The 18,086-nt window shown below is 36.4% G+C and overlaps 1 protein-coding gene across 3 annotated transcripts in view; it reads left to right on the forward strand.

Annotated features, from left to right (window-relative positions):
- Positions 1–18,086, forward strand: part of LOC117912899 (tryptophan--tRNA ligase, chloroplastic/mitochondrial) — a 32,201-nt gene that overhangs the window by 12,496 nt on the left and 1,619 nt on the right. For 2 of the 3 annotated variants that reach the window (XM_034827689.1, XM_034827690.1), the window contains exons 11-15: positions 7,104–7,160; positions 14,599–14,645; positions 14,849–14,930; positions 15,952–16,041; positions 17,355–17,803. In XM_034827689.1, coding sequence (XP_034683580.1) covers positions 7,104–7,160; positions 14,599–14,645; positions 14,849–14,930; positions 15,952–16,041; positions 17,355–17,489 — 411 coding nt within the window. In that variant the 3' untranslated portion in view covers positions 17,490–17,803. Of the gene's footprint in view, positions 1–7,103; positions 7,161–14,598; positions 14,646–14,848; positions 14,931–15,951; positions 16,042–17,354; positions 17,804–18,086 lie in introns of those variants that run through there. The other variant, XR_004651054.1, reaches the window with a different exon arrangement.

Genomic DNA, 18,086 nt, shown 5'->3' on the forward strand with positions numbered 1-18,086 from the left:
TTACATTCTAACATACCTGTTTCTTCCAAGATGTCTAAGGCATACTTCCTTTGTGACATAACCACACCTGAACTGGATTGAGCTATTTCAAGTTCCAGAAAGTACTTGAGTTTGCCCAAGTCTTTGGTTTGAAAGTGGTTAAAAAGGTGTTGCTTTAGTATTTGGATACCCTCCTGATCACTGCCTGTAATGACAATGTCATCCACATAAACTACCAAATCGATGCACTGGCTCGAAGAGTTATAATGATAGAAAACTGAATGATCTGCTTCACTCCGAAGCATTCCAAACTCTTGAACAACTGAACTAAAACGCCCAAACCATGCCCGAGGAGATTGTTTCAAGCCATATAGAGAACGACGTAACTTGCACATTAAACCAGACTCCTTCTGAGCAACAAAACCAGGTGGTTGCTCCATATACACTTCCTCGAGAAGTTTACCATGAAGGAAAACATTCTTAATATCCAACTGATAAAGAGGCCAATGACACATAGTTGCCATGGAGAGAAATAAGCGAATAGAAGCAATCTTGGCAACAGGAGAGAAGGTGTCACCATAGTCACAACTATAAATCTGAGTATAACCTTTAGCAACCAAGTGGGCCTTAAGGCGATCAACTTGACCATCAGGACCAACTTTAACAGTATAGACCCAACGACATCCAACTGTAGATTTACTAGGAGGTAAAGAAACAAGATCTCATGTGCCATTGGAGTGCAGAGCAGCCATTTCATCAACCATTGCTTGTCGCCACCCAGGATGAGAAAGTGCCTCACTAGTGCTCTTAGGAAGAGAAACAAAGGATAAAGTAGAGACAAAGGCAGAATAAGATGAAGATAATCGATGGTAGCTTAAAAAATTATAAATAAGATGGGGATTACAAGTAGATCGATTACCTTTCCGAAGAGCAATAGGCAAATGGTCAGTAGATGACAGGGCCGGAGTAGGAGAAATTGGTGGGACAGGAGGTGAGTCATCAGGTACCTAAGCTGAAGAGAGAGGAGGAGCAACAACACGATGTCGACGATGATAAACCTGAAGAGGACGAGAGAACGCATCTGAAGGGGGGGATATATAGGAAAGTGGCAATACTTCAGAAATGGGAAGAAATTCAGAGGATGAGAAGAATGGAGAGTCCTCAAAGAAAGTGACATCAGCGGAGAGAAAATAACAATGAGTGTCAGGGGAATAACAACGATAGCCCTTCTGAAGTCGAGAGCATCCCAAGAAGATGCATTTCGTAGCCTTGGCGGAGAGCTTGTCCTGTCCAGGTATGAGAGTATGAACAAAACAAGTACAGCTAAAGATGTGAGGAAGAAGGAAATAAAGAGGTTGGGTAGGAAAAAAGAGGGAATGAGGGATTTGGTCATGTAATATAGATGAGGGCATACGATTAATCAAGTAACAGGCTGTAAGAACAGCATCCCCCCAAAAACGAAAAGGAACATGACTATAGAGAAGGAGGGTACGAGCTGTCTTAATAAGATGTCGGATTTTACGTTCAGCAACCCCATTTTGTTGAGGAGTATGAGCACAAGATGATTGATGGAGGATCTAATGTTGAGACATAAAAGAAGTAAAGGGTGTAGAAAAATATTCCCAAGCATTGCCACTGCATAACACTCGAATAAAAACATTGAATTGTGTTTGGATTTCAACATAAAATTTCTGGAAAATAGAGAATAACTTAGCTCGATTTTTCATTAAAAATGGCCAAGTACATCTTGAATAGTCATCAATGAAAGTGACAAAATACTGAAATCCTAAAGTAGAAGCGGTCCAACACGGACCCCAAACATCAGTGTGGACAAGTTCAAAAGGAGACTTTGCTCGATTATTCAAACGCTTTGGAAACGAGACACGAGTATGTTTCCCAAGCTGACACGACTCACACGCAAGCGACGACAAAGTGAAAAAACGAGGGACCATCTTAAGAACTTGGAGAGACTAGGATGACCCAGACGACTGTGAATGAGAAGAGGAGCATTGGTGGAAATGCAAGCTGCAGGAGATGAAGGTGATGTGAGGTGATAGAGGCCTTGAGATTCACGCCTTATGCCAATCATCTTCCCCGTATTTCGGTCCTGCAAGATCATAGATTTATCAGAAAAAGTGATAGAACAGTTAAGAGTGCGAGTTATTTTGTTGATGGAAATAAGATTAAAAGGACACTTAGGGGCATAAAGGATAGAATGGAGAGGTAGGGAAGGGAGAGGATGAGCCAAACCAATACCTTTAGCCATAGTTTGGGAACCATTAACTAAAGTAATAGTAGGTAAGACAGAGGTAATAGTAATAGAGGAGAAAATGTGTTTATTACCAGAGATATGATCAGATGCTCCAAAATCTAGAATCCATGGGTCAAGAGAAGGACACTGAGTAAAGCAGACAAAGACATTACCGGTCTGGGCAACAGAAGCAATAGAAGCTGATGTGGCTGCCTGATATCGGAGATAGGCATCATAATCACTACCAGTAAGGGTGATTCTCTGAGATGTGGAGCTTGCAGTAGAGTCAGGTCGAGATAGCAGATGATTGGATGACTGAGCAATGTGGGCAGTGCGAGGAGGCCGTCCATGTAACTGATAGCAACGATCTCGAGTGTGACCAAGCTTATTACAATAGGTGCACTGAGGACGTTGTCCTTGACCCCGATTGCCACTACATCCTTCTCGAGAGTTAGTCTGAGAGGTTAACACTGATGAATCTGAAGGACCATCAGTTGACAAGGTCTGAGTAGAGGAGAGGCATAAGAGACGAGTGAACACATCATCCAATGATGGTACTAATGGACTACCAAGAATCTGATCTTGGACAGATTCAAGATCTGGACGGAGGTCAATGAGGGTTAACACCATAAAGAACTTGTCAGTCTGTATTTGTTGAGCTTCAGCACCATTAGTGAATGACATCAAAGTTAAGAACTCCTCCTTAAGAGACGTAATCCGACCAATATAAGTAAACAGATCCATGTCCTGTTGTCTCACATGAACAATATCAGAAACCACCTTATAAAATCGTTGAATATCATTCGTGTATAATCCTTTAGCCTGAGTCCAAAATTTAAAGCAGGTTTTGTAGGCACGAAGATGATGTAAAATTTTGGGATCAACAGATTGCCATAATATGCTGCATAATTGTGCATCGATTTTCTTCCATTGCACTTTGTCAACATCAGGTATAGCATCCTCAGGTGTAACAAGATGATCTTCATAACCTTGTCCCATAAACCAGAGTTTCACGGACGCTGACCAGGAGAGATAATTCTCACTATCAATCAATTTTTCAGATGTGATAGTAGGAGATCCAGAGATGACGGATGTAAAAATAGGATTTTTAGTCGCCATATCCACTTCACCTGAGATTGAATCACGTTTGGATCAAAGAGAGCTCTAAAGGGAGGTTGGATCACAGTTGTGGAAGAAGACCCTGGTATGTCGGGACCCAAACAAAGGAGAAAAGTGATTGGAGATGAAGAAGAGGCCTTCCCAAGGCACACACAGGTCTCGGCCAAGGAAGGGAGTTGCCGTTGGAGGCTGAAAGAAGACCCGCGGAGGCTGAAATGCCAAAAAAATGGAGAAGTAGGGTTCGGAGAGGACTGACGGAGGCTTAGAAGTGCAAGACGGCGCCAGACGAGCCTGCTGATAGAATCTCGGCATCAGAAAGTGGGCCATGCGCCCTCACGCGCCGACGTGTGGGATTCAGGCGGCCAGAGAAAAACAGCGCATGGATCGGTTTTTGGCTCCGGTGCTTTGAGAAAAGTTGCAGATCTCCTCTTTGCGCTCTTGATAATGTGGTCGGTGTCAGAAAATATCGCCGGAAAAGTCTCCGGAAAAGTCTCTGGAAAATATCACCGGAAAAATGTTGACGGTGATAAGGGTTTTCTGACCATGATATGGCTGACCGGAAAGCTTTGGGAGATGGAAAAGGTAACCAGAATGAAACACGGTCACTGGACGGATTCCCGAAATTAATTACACGGGTAAATCAGAAAGAATAAAGTTTTCTCTTTTGGCTCTAATACCATGTTGAAAGAGAGAGAGAGAAAACCTTAATTCTTATTCATATGATTAACTTCTTACAATGGAGAAATATATATACAAGGCTAGGTTGAACTAACTACCATATATGTGACCTATATTAAGAAAGAAAAGAAAGATTGTACACTATAAATACATTATATTCAACAGTGAGAATAAACCGTTTTTCCCTTAACCTTATTTTCAAGGGAAGCCATTTGCAGGAGCTGGGGAATTTTTTTTTCTTCTGAGTTTCTTTATCCCATATGCTAAAATTGCTTTTGAGTCTAACTTTGGACCTATACTTGTTCTTGTATCAAGCTCTCCAAGTTGTTCCCTAAGTCATCCTTAAGACTTACTTGGGCTTACTGACTTTGAACTTGTTGTTCCTCAATTCGTTATCTTAGTTCTATCGTACAAAGGAGAAAGGGGAAAGATATGCTATATTACTCAAGGTTTACTTTAGGAGAATACAGTCTGCTCTTGAACCTTTGAGTGTTGCTCCAACTATTAACTTGGAAGAAAGTATTGAAACTTAATTTGAGTCTAGTTCTAATGTGTGAATGATCTTCATTTACCAATTGCTATTAGAAAAGGCAAAAGACATTGTACTCAATACCTTTTGACCAATTTTGTTTTATTTGATAACATTTTTGCATGTTACAAAGCATTTGTTACCAAATTGAACACCATTGACATAGCCTAAACTATTCACAAGGCATTAGGGGATGAGAATTAGAGGAAAACAATGCAAAGGGAGAATGAGTGCTTTGAGAAAAAAATAGTAACTGGGCGATTTTTGATCTTCTTGTTGAAAAGAAACAGGTTGGGTGTAAGTGGGTATTTACAGTAAAATATAGGGCATATGAGATACTTGAGAGGTATAAAGTAAAATCAATAGCTAAGTGATATACTCAAACTTATGAGATAGATTATAAAAAAAACCTTTGCTCTAATGGCAAAGATGAATACTATTCATATATTGCTATCCCTTGCTACTAATTTTGATTGACCTTACAATAGTTTGATGTAAAGAGAGTATTTTTCCATGAAAATTTAGAGGAAGTTTATTTGGAGATACCACATAGTGTAGAAGAAAATTTCAAGGGGAATAAAGTCTGTTGATTGAAGAAGGCTTTGTATGAGCTTAAACATTCTTCCAAACCAAGCTTTAGAAGATTATTTTATTCATTTATTTATTTATTTTACCTACAAAAAAAAAAAAAAAAAACAGCCTTCTGAAGCCTGGTTTGGAAATTTTGTCAAGGCAAGGGGATTATACACTATTTATTAAACACTTTGGAAATGGGAAAATAGCTGTTCTTATTTTGTAAATTGATGATATTGTTGTGATAGGGGATGATTTAGAAGAATGAGGAGATTAAAAGAGAAGTTGGAAAAAGAGTTTGAAATTAAAGACCTAGGAAGGCTTGAATCCTTTATAAGGATTGAAGCTGCTTGATCAAAGGAGGGAATTGTGATTTCACAGTAGAAGTAGATTTTATATCTCTTTAGAGAATTTGGGTTGTTGGGGTCTAGGTTGATAGATACACCCATTGAAGCTAGTTATCAACTTGATGAAAGAACTAGAGAGTCCTTCAGTTGAGAGAGAGAAGTATCAATGCTTGGTAGTTAAGTTAATATACCTATCACATACTAGACCTGATATAGCGCATGCTATTAGAATGGTGAGCCATTTATGCATAATCCTAAGGAGGTACACATGGAGGAAGTTATTAAAAAACTTAGATGTCTGAAGTTAACTCCTAGCAATGATATTTTGTTTAAGAAATCTAGGAGGATGACACTGGAGGTTTATATAGATGCTGATTGGGCAGAATCAGTCATTGATAGGAGCTCAATATTTAGGTATTGTACTTTCTTGGTAGGGAATTTGGTGAGGGGTGAGAAGCAATCCATGGTTGCTAGGTTGAGTGTTGAAACAGAGTTTTGAGCCATGGTGTATGGACTATGTGAGCTTCTTTGGAAAAAAATTATTCTTAGTGATCTTAAAATAAATTGGAAAGGTCCTATGCAGCTTTATTGTGACAACAATTTGGCTATTGGGATAGCCCACAATCCAATTCAACATGACCAAACTAAGCACATTGAAGTTGATTGTCATTTCATTAAGGAGAAATTGGATAGTGGGTTAGTATGCATCCCCTATATATTCTTAAAAAGACAGTTGGTCGGCATAGTGACCAAGGGACTTACAGCTCAACCATTCTAGTCAATCACAAAAATACTGAGAATTAAGATCATTTACTCACTAGATTGAGGGAAATGTTGGAGAATCGGACCAATAATTGTTGGATTATACAACCTAAATAGGCTAAGATTTGATTGGAATTTGTTTCTTTTTTTGCATAGTTGACATGATTTACTTCTTGATTTATTTCTTGTAATTAGGGATTGTTGATTTAATTGATTTATTTCCTATAATTAGTGGGTGCTTTAGTGGAGTAATTCTAGGCCTAGAATATAGTGATTTCCTTTCCTTTTCCCATTGTAAACATTATAAATACACTATAAAATATAATTGAAGAATATACAAATATTATCCATAAATCATTCTCTATTTTCATCCTGTTTGATTGGAAAGAGGTTCAATGAAATATGCAAGAAAATTACCTAATTTATCTTGTCTTTCCATTTGTATGGTGGCATTGAATAGAATCCGATTTAGGATAGCACACATATGATGTCCACACCATTTCATTGTTGTGCTTTGGCTGAGGAGTTTGATTTGGAACTATTATTTTGCTTCACTTAAGCAAGAGTTTGAAGTTGCCAAGTAGAAGCTAGGTCATAAGTAAAGAAGAATATGAATTGGCTTAATAAAAATTGTCTAATTTTCCTATTTACAGATTTTTAAAGATGGGTCCTGAATATATCTATCTTTATAGCTATAAACACACATACGCACACACCCACACACACATGTTAACTATTTTGGCTATCAAATTCACCAACATTACACTTCTGATGTCTATTAGACCTCTCTTTATTTCTACTTTTGTAAATGGGTTTCTTTTGTTACCGAATGACAATTCCTTTTTCATTTTTCGTTTGTCTGTAGATGTCCAAGTCTGCTTCTTCAGATCAGTCTCGTATCAACCTTCTTGACCCAAAAGATGTGAGTCGATGACCCTTCTTGTCTTTGCTGTCACTATTTTTTTGGTATCATTTTTTTAACCTTCCACTTGGGTAGATAGTTTAAGTTTATCTAATGCAAAACGCAAGGTGGGTGGTGTGTAGTATGCACTTTAACTACTGTTGATATTATGGAGTGGAGAACCAACATGATAAGCTCATCTAGTTTGATGAAGTCAATTATATAATTAATCTTGATTGGTTGGTTGCTCCTGAAAAAACTGTGATTAATTAATGATTGACTTGCTGCTTACTTGGTCAATTTGCTTTGATCTTCTTGTGTAATTTATGCCACTCGTTTAGTTGATTACATGTCTTTTGATATGCTAGTATTCTGTTCATGTATTGGCTAGCTTACCAGAATTCAGAATTCTCCAAAGGAACTATAGTGCAATAGAATATTAGAAACAAAAGGAGTGAACCTAGATCACAGGTTTGATTAGTGAGGGAAGAGATGGGACCAGAATGTTTCAGTAATTCTTTTTTGGTTTTGTGGTTATCCACAGTGATTTCCTGTTCTCCTGAGTAAATGGGGCTTGAAACATTGATGACCAATTTATTTGTATGTTGTTCACATCAAATCAAGTGAATACAGAAGTCCCAGCAGTATTAGCTTCCAGTTGAGTAATGTAGCAAGAAATTAGTACTGGATATGAGCTCTGAATTTACTTAAGCATCTGCCTATATTTGTATTTGAAAAGTTTTGGTTTTGGTTTTTAGTGGAGTTCCATTGTACATGAACTATTGCCACTTCTATTCTTAATTAGTGAGTTTTCTGTGCTACTAACAGAGAATTAAGTGACTCTGAGATTGGGGAAGGGGTGTTGAATATTTTTCTAAGTCTTCTATTTGACATGGAGGATTGGAGGCCTAGCATTAGTATTATGTCTTTTGAAGCCAAGCTGGACTTTCTATGAGGCCGACCAAGATTAGTTATTATATCTAACTGGACTTACATGTGGTTTGAAGTTATTTCTGGATTGAAAATCAATATGGAGAAGAGTGGGTTCCTATTAAAAATATGGAGAAGAGTGAGTTAATACTAGTTGGGATGGTCGATAGTGTGAAGGAGCTAGTTTCCTTAGTACATTGTAGGGTGGGGCGGCTTCCTTCCACTTATCTAGGTCTGCCTTTGGTGCCCCCTTTAAATAGTCAACAATTTGGGGTATGGTGGGGGAAAGAATTCACAAAAGGCTTGCTATATGAAAGAGGTGATATTTGTCAACAGGTAGGAGGTTAACTCTGATCAAAAGCTCCTTGTCTAATTTGCCTATTTATTTTATGTCTTTGTATGTCATCCTAAGGAATGTGAATTTGAGGCTTGACAAGATTCAAAGAGATTTGGAGGAGGGGAGTTCTTGATAAAAAGCCCACTTTTGGTTAATTGGTTGATTGCTTGCATGGAGAAGCAAAAATGGGGTCTTGGCATTAGACATCTCATTATTCTCAACAGTAGGCATCTTGGCAAGTGGAGTTGGAGTTTTGCTTTAGAAAGTGAATCTTTTTGGAAGTGGGTTATTATTGGGAAGTTTGGGGTAGGAAACGAGGAATGATGTTCTTGTGAAGTGAAAGTGAAAGATGAGTTTGAGGTGGGGTGTGGAAGGCAATCAAGAGACAGTGGGACATTTTCAAAAGTAGAACCGGTGTCTTCTTTTGAATTTTGAATCTTAGTAGTTTAGTAGAGTAAGTGAGACTCATAGACAAGTGACATACGTTAGAAAAGAAAGCAAAGACCCTAGTTTGTGTGCTTAGCTGCTAGAAGGCACAACTCACAAGCCTTGTGTTGAGAATCTGAAATAAAATCAGATCATACAGCTTGGAGGAGTTTGTTGTCTAGATAAGAAGTCAAACTTAGCTGAATAACCTAAAATTCTGGGATTGATTAGGCTGATTTGTTCCTGTGTTTAGATGTAGCTGTAAATTATCTATAAGAATTTTACATATATTTTCCCATTTTTTCTTCCTACTTTTTAGCCTTGAAGCTAGCCATACTCATGTATATATTTAATAGCAACCATGTACACAATTGAATGAGTCAGGTTAATGGAAATTTTTTATCTTTTCCCTCATGGTATTGAAGCTCCTTTTTGAGTTATGGAATTTTTTTTAAGTGGCTCTCATTGTTGGTGTTGCTAGAGGATAATGTCTGAAGCTACGTCTAAGGGGAAGTCTAAGGGGAAATCAGTCACAATGGAAATAGTTTCTGGGTCCACAGAGAGTACCACTATTCAGATTACAACTCATTGGCTTAATGACCTAATTTTTTTGCCTTGGGCACAATCGATAAGGTTCTTGATTAGAGGTAGAGGCAAGATGAGATATTTGGATCGCTCAAAGAAGGCTCAAAGTGTGACTGATCTTGATTATGCTATTTGGGATGCTGAAAATTTCATGATGTCATGGCTATTCAATTCCATGGATACTGAAACTAGGATGGATTGTATGAGTGGTTAGTCATGCTGTTTGGACTAACCAATGCTCCAAGTACCTTCATGCGGGTTATGATGCAGGTATTGGAACCTTTTATTGGACGGTTTGTTGTTGTCTATTTTGATGATATTCTTATCTATAGTCGATCTTGAGAAGATCATGAGGAACACTTAAAGCAAGTAATGCGCACTCTTAGGGCTGGAAAATTTTACATTAATTTGATAAAATGTACTTTCATGAGCCCTAGTGTTGTATTTCTAGGTTTTGTTGCATCTTTTAAGGGTGTTGAAACAGATCCAGAGAAGATCAAAACTATTGTTGATTGGCCAGTACCAACAAATATCCATGAGGTGCGAAGTTTCCATGGAATGACTACACTTTATCAATGATTTATTCGAAATTTCAGCTCTATTATGGCCCCAATTACTGAATACATGAAACCTAGTTTATTTATTTCGACCAAGGCGGCCAACAAGGCATTTGAAGAAATCAAATCCAAGATCGTGAACCCTCCTATCCTACGTCTACCAAACTTTGAGAAAGTATTTAAGGTGGCTGTGATGCTTCCCATGTAGGAATTGGAACAAATTCTTAGCCAAGGGGGATATCTTGTGACTTTCTTTTGTGAGAAGCTCAATGGGGCAAAGAAAAAAATACTCCACATATGATCTTGAATTCTATGTGGTGGTGCAAGCAATTAGGCATTGACAACATTATCTCAGTTACAAGGAATTTGTTTTGTATTCGGATCATGAAGTCTTGCAATATCTTAATTCTCAAAAGAAGTTTAACTCTCGACATGCAAAATGGAGTAGTTTTCTTCAGTTGATTACCTTCAATTTAAAGCATTGTGCAAGAATTGAAAATAAAGTAGCCGATGCCCGTGTAGGAAGACCCTTCTCTTAGTAAACATGTTAGCCACTACAATTGGATTGAAGAATTAAAGCATTGCTATGACAATGATGCTGTTTTGGAGATGTTTATTCCTCTCTTTGAGTGGTTCAAAAGCAACTCATGCTGATTTCTAGATTTTAGAAGGGTACTTGTTTTATAAAAATCGTTTATGCTTACCAAGGACTTCCCTACGTGATCATGTCATATGGGAACTTCATGGAGGTGGAATGGGTGGACATTTTGGACGAGATAAGACCATTGCTTTGGTGGAAGATTGCTTCTTTTGGCTTAGTTTAAACAATGTCAAGCATGTCAAGTAGGAAAAGGTTTAAAACAAAATACAGAGTTATATACACCATTACCAATTCCATCCAAACCTTGGGAAGACTTGAGCATGGATTTTGTACTTGGATTACCAAGGACACAACGGGGCTTTGATTCTATATTTGTTGTGGTTGACAGATTTTCCAAAATGACACATTTTATCCCATGTAAGAAGGCTTCGGATGCTTCTTACGTTGCTGCCTTGTTCTTTAAAGAAGTAGTTTGATTGCATGGATTACCACAATCCATTGTTTCTGATCGCGATGTCAAGTTTATGAGCTATTTTTGGAAAACCTTGTGGGCCAAGCTAGGTACTCAATTAAAATTTTCATCCTCAAACTGATGGACAAATAGAAGTTGTTAATTGCAGTCTTGGTAATCTTTTGAGATGCATTGTGAGAGATCAGTTGAGAAATTAGGACAATGTCTTACCACAAGCCGAGTTTGCTTTCAATAGCTCCACTAATCACACTACTGGGTACTCACCTTTTCAAGTGGCATATGGGCTGAAACCTAAGCAACCTGTTGATCTTATGCCATTACCTACTTTTGTCCGCACGAACTAAGATGGTGATGCATTTGCACGTCATATACGAGATATACATGAAAAGGTACGAGTAAAAATCAAAATAAGCAATGAGAACTATAAAGAGGTAGTAGATGCACATTGAAGATATATTCAATTTCAAGAAGGTGATCTAGTGATGGTTCGTCTACGTCCAAAAATATTTCATCCGAGCACATATTAAAAGCTTCAAGCTAAGAAAACGGGTCCATTTCGGGTACTGAAGCGGTTGGGTGAGAATGCTTATTTGTTAAGCTCCCTTTAAACTTGTATTTTAGTCTAATATTTAATGTGGAAGATTTGTGTATCTACCATGGCTATCACAACGATGTAAGTGAAGAGTTGGATCTTCAATTACCACCTACTCTTAGCCCACGTCCTGAGATCGAGTATGTTCTTGATGATTAACTTATGTGTACTCGACAAGGTGGATACCAAAAATTTTTGGTGAAATGGCAAGACAAACCACACTCTGAAAATACATGGATTACAACAACGGATTTTCAGAAGCTTAACCCCGATTTTTATGAATTGTATCAAACATCTAATTTGTCGGAGCCGAGTTCTTTCAAGCCGGGGGGAATTTATGGGGGAAAGCCTTTTAAAGTTTATTCAAGGAGGAAAGGGAAAACCTAAGTAAACTTTAAGTAAGATTAATATTAATTAGAATTGAATTATGATTGGTATTTGTTGGAGTCTAATTAGGATTAGCTAGTTGAGTTATAATATAATTAGAATTTGAATCATGATAGGTTATTAGAGTCCTAATAGACTTTAGATGTTATAATTATAATTAGAATCATAATAGGTTATTAGAATCCTAGTAGACTTTGAATTTCTTAGAGAAGTCTATAAATAGGCTAATCAATGTAAATCAAAGGGATGATTGATATTAATAATATTATGTTTTCTTTCATTGCAAGGTTGCAATCCTCAATGGTGAGACTCCATGAATTTTCTTCTAGGTGAGACTCCTAGAAGGCCTTAATGAGACTCTAAGGTTTTCGATTTTTTTTTTGTTGTTTTTTCTCTCTCTCTATTTCTTATCTTATATTTTTCTCAATCAAAAAATTTATTCCTTATTTATCTTCTTACACCCTAAAAATAAAACCCTAGTCCACCTACCCTTGAGTGTAGGCAACCATCCTAGGGTTGTCCTACATCAGAAAGTCTGTCATTAAATTATGAAATAAAATTAGAATAGGAAATACAACTATATCACTATTGTGACCAATGTTTTTCAGAATCAGACCGGTCATTGAATCGAAAAAGTTACCGGTTTACGGTTTACTGGTCGGACCAGTGACATCATAAATATATATATTTGATATATTATTAAAATTTAAAATAATTATAAAAAATTAAAATATATAAAAATAAATTAAAAATCAATAATATTATTTTTTTATCTTTGATATTATCAAATTAAATCATGCATAAGTATAAAAATATTAATATTTAAAATTTTATTAAATGACACATGTATAATATTTAAATGTGAATATATTGAAAATGAAAGAAAATTCAATTATTTTATTTAATATTATATTTTTTTAAAAAAGAATATATTTTCTTTTGTTTGTTGTATTAAGCATAAATTGGCATGTAGCCGAGTGGTGCCTATATGCTCTCCTTAACTTGAGATCCAGGGTTCAAGTCCTTTTGGGTGGGTTTTATCATTTGTGATTGTTTTTCATTAACTAATATCATCAAACCCACATTGGAACTTGATGAGAATAAAGAGGTCTATAAAAATAAGACTCATGCAGTAGAGGAGTGTCTTCCATCTGGGCTCAAGATGCAGCCTAGCAATTGGGTCAAGGTAAGTTGGGCTTTTGTAGGGTTAGGCCTTTTGCCAAAAAATTAATTTGTAAAGTGGGCCTAGTTTGAAGGTGGTGGGTTTAAATGATAAAATTGGAGGCCCAGTGGTGGGCTTGAATCATAGAATAAGGGGGCCCGGTTCATCAAGAATCGCCTGGTTTGTTCGGTTTACTGGTCCAATCGCTGGTTCAGGCGGTTCGTTACCGGTTCATTTGTTAAACGGTTCAATATGGAGAATCGGACCGGAAATGCCGTCAATCGGTGGTTGAACCGGTCTGACCTTTAAAACTATGGCTGTGACACAACTCTAACACAACTATACATTCCAGATTTCCTTTGGATTTTCACAAGAGGACTTCTAAGCAGTCTTCCAATTATTCTTGGAGAATGTGGCCCATCTAATGTGACAAAAGGGGTAGGCTGGGTAGCTGCAACTCATGTTGATGAAGGATAAATCTCCAAAATATATATCAAGATAGAGAATGAGTATTAGTTGAAATTAAATTGGGATTAGTACTAGTTATAATTAGATTAGGATTAGTATTTATTGGAGTTAAGTTAGGACTAGACTTTGGATTTCTTAGAGAAACCTATAAATAAGGCTAATTGATGTAAACCAAAATTGATTGATGATTAATATTATTACGTTTTTTTTTGCAAGTATTGCAATCCTCAATGGTGAGACTCCATTGTTTTTCTTCTAGGTGAGACTCCTAGAGGACCTTAGTGAGACTCCTAGAGGACCTTAGTGAGACTCTAAGGTTCTTATATCTTTTTTTTCGTATCTTCTTCTCTATATTTTTTTATTTTATTTTTCTTTATCATAAACTTTATGCCTTGTTCCTTTCCTTAAACCCTAAAAAAGTAAAACCATAGGCCAAGTATTTGATTGTAGGCAACCATCCTAGAGTTGTCCTACATCATGTGTCCTTTTAGATGGTAGCATTTGATGTTGTCTATCACCTACTAGCTATCCTTTCTTCATTCTTTCACTTTCTTTCTCTGAGATTTTCTGCTCCTTCTGCATTATTCCTCAATAAATTTGTGGTTCTTATCTTAAACCTTGATGAATCTTACATCAATGCCTTCTTTCTTGTATCTTTTTTATTTTTATTTTTTCTGAAATTTCATCCTCCTTCCTATGTTTTATTCGTCAATAAATTTGTGGTTTTTATCTTTAACCACAATGAATCATACTTCAATCAATAAAAAGTTGATTCTAGTTGTTAAACATGAGGGTTGCAAATTCTAGTTCTAGTTCTTATTCAAAAGGAACTAAAATGTGAATAGAACTAGAATGTGTCTAGTATGTTATTTTCTCCCTCATTTTTTTTGTTCCCCTTCTTCAATTTGATAATTTGAGTTTGTTTATTTGTTTGTTTTGTAGGTAATTGCAAACAAGATCAAACGTTGTAAAACTGACTCATTTCCTGGGTTAATACTTGATCTTTCCACGCATAAACTCATGAAGTTTTTGTTTTTTTGATGCTTTCCTGTGCTGAAATTCTGCCGTTCAGAAAATTTGTTAAATTCCTGCTTCTTCTAACAATTTTCCCACTTCCTTTCCATAATATTTGATATGCTCTGCCATGTTATTTTCTACTGTTTTCTAAATTTTCTTCTGGAAATTCTTACAGCCTGGAATTTGACAATCCTGAGCGACCTGAATGCAACAACCTTCTTACAATTTATCAGCTAATGTCAGGCAGGACAAAAGAGGTAAAGTGAAATTACATATGGCCTCTTTGGTTTTTAATGCCCATCCCTATGTCATATTGCTGTTACCACATGCATATATGACTTTATGTTTCTTTATTTTATCTGTAATAATTCAACTGTATCCATGTGAAAAAGGGGAAAAAAATTAATTGAGTATCTGAGGTTTCATGAATTTTATGCACTAATTATCATTGGGGATGGTTCTATGTCGTTGCTAGATTTTGTGGATTGGTTAGGTTCTTCTTAGGGTATGGTTGCTAGTTTTTGTGTATTTGCACCTCTTTGGTTGCTTGGTATATGTCATGTATACTTTTTATTTTTAATACAATTGCTTTTACCTATCAAAAAAAAAATAAAAAAATAAAAAATCATTACTTATTGATTTAACTATTTCATACATAACCTAGGTTTACACTTTATAGAGATGCTCTGATGTTTCAAAACTCAACCCAGAAATCTAGCCCTTGAGGGTTGTTCAGAAAATTATGTCAGTTTGTGTGTACCCAACCACATCATTTCTCACAATGGTCTTTCCTCCAGTCTCCTGCTACTGTAACACATGTATTATCCAAGAAGGGATGAAGACTTGATATATCCTCATACTTGTGTGTGTTGTTATTATCTAACACATTCTAAACTTAAAGGTGGCAACCACACATCAGTTCCACTTCACCCACAAAAACATAAAAGCACCTTCTGGAGGACAGTCATATGTTAATTTACATGTTAAGTAATGTATTCTAATTGATATTCTCTACCTTCATTAGAAGTATCATTCTAAAATCCTTCACAATTTGGAGCTTGATGTAAAGATTCTAAGAAGTGCTTCCAGTGTGCATTGGCTGGACTATTCTAATATAGCAGATGAAATTTTGAATTTGAACTTCTATTATACAAACCTTCCTATTAGGAATACTAACCATAATTTAAACAATTGAATGATCATATAGTAATTATTATCTGTTAGCTCTAATATACTCCAAGACAGAAAGTTTGTCTGCTGAACATTTTTGTACTGCAGGAAGTTGCGCATGAATGCCAAGATATGAACTGGGGTGTGTTCAAGAGAATCCTAACGGATGCATTGATTGATCATCTACATCCCATCCAGGTTTCTCCTTCTAAATATGATGTCATTTTAATAACTTTATGGAATAGCTAATGTAAATTTGTTATGCTGATTTACCTACATTCTTCTTTCTATTTGTTACCATAAATCATACATCTGTTGCTCTACCTATCTGATACCCTGATTAGACTATCCATATTAAGTGTTTCCCTTGTCATTTCAAACTGTCTAAGCTCCTTGGTGTTGCAAGTGGGAAGCTGTTTATAAAAGTTTGGAATGACATAGGTCACAGTTCTGTTGATTTCTTGGGGCTAATCTTAATTCAAGTTTAGTCATATAAGCCATGCTTGTAAGCCTTTTTTATGTTTGGCAACTCAAAGCTCTTAGTATGAGTCAAAAAGTCTTGAAGCATTCAACTGTGCTTATATGCTTATGGTCTGTATTGGAAATCACAGAATGCAATAATTCTCCAATTTTTGCTACAATATTCTTTAGAATTCCCTCTTACAATATGAATGCTAACAATAGCTCCTGAAATCAATTACCTTTTTTTTTCCCCTTAAAACCAAAACCTGTGCTGAGTCTGCTGACAGTATGAATTAGTACAAGCTCTTGAATCACTTACCCTTTTTTATTTTTTCCTTAAAACCAAAACCTGTGCTGCAAGTTGTAGCTGCTAATGATTTTTCATAAGCTAATCCAACCATGGTTTGGTTGTACCTGTTCTTGTATGGATTTATAAATATACAATGGGGCACAAAAAGGTAATTTACGAGTTTGATTGTGCAGTCTAAGCACATATTGATGTTAATCATTACTGATGTGATTGAATTTAATTAGTATTGGCCTTGTCCAGTGTGTCAGTTTGCAATGTGGTCTCCACTGAGGTAAATGAATTATCAATGGCTGACTCTTGTTTGACAAAGCTTCATAAAATTGTACTTGAATATTCCTGAAAGTTTGCCTTCATTCTATATTACAGCATGATGAGCCCATATTGGAGCCTGTTAGAAGCTGAAAATAAAGCAGCTTAGCTGCACCACCAACATGCTTGATTAGATTTTATCCTTGACAATATGCATACCTGAGCTTGCTTGTTGTGCATGCGCTGCATGCTTGTCTATGCATTTGTAGGTGTGTCAAATATTTACTTAGCTTTATGCACATGTTTGTATAGCTGGCTTTGTGCATGATGTGAATGTGTTTTATACCGAATCATTTCACTGATTAGCACCTCCACCAACTCCACAGAAATGATTGTTTTCTGTATCAGAAAGTATATATTTTCTTTACTGATGTTCAATTTTTGCTGATTATGGTGTCCCAATCATGAATTTGGTTTTCTACTTTTGCAGGTTCGCTACGAGGAAATTATGTCTGATTCAGCTTATTTGGATAGGCTCTTGGCAGAGGGTGCCACAAAAGCTGCAGATATAGCTGATGCTACTCTCAATAATGTCTATCAGGCGATGGGATTCTTGCGAAGATGAGCAGAACTGATGCTGCAATAAGAATTTATGTGGAAAGACCTCTAAGAAAGTGACCTTAAAACTAACTTTTGGATGATCCATTGTTGCCCACAAGTTTTGGACTATATACATAAGCATATTCTTGATGAGAAAAAAGGTTATGTGATGGGTTGGCCCCATGAATTCATTGGTGCAGTTGCCTCAGCCTCTCCTGTCTGGACAGGTGCATTTTTATATTCCTTTTTGTTAACTGAATGAATCTGGTAGTTGTAACTTTTTCACTCCTATTTATGTAATATAAATTGGCTGTTTCATAAAACTGGTTCTGATTTTTATGTTTTTTGGTAGATTCATCTTTCACTTGCCTGCCAAGAATCACCAGACTGTTTTGTGTTTCCACTCCCATATCATAGGTTAATTTGCTCATCATCTCTCGTATTGTTCATATTTAGTTGCAGGCTAACTAATTTAGTCGATTTCTCAGTTCCTATTCCTGGGAATAGTTTTAATGATACCATAATCAAAACAAAGTTAATAAAATTTTGAACAAACCATTGTAGATGGGTACAGCATTTATATTGAGTGAGGCTGACTGTGGCACTGTATTAACCTCTCCAG

This window comes from Vitis riparia, chromosome 4 (assembly GCF_004353265.1).
Source record: "Vitis riparia cultivar Riparia Gloire de Montpellier isolate 1030 chromosome 4, EGFV_Vit.rip_1.0, whole genome shotgun sequence".
Classification (NCBI taxonomy): Eukaryota; Viridiplantae; Streptophyta; class Magnoliopsida; order Vitales; family Vitaceae; genus Vitis; species Vitis riparia.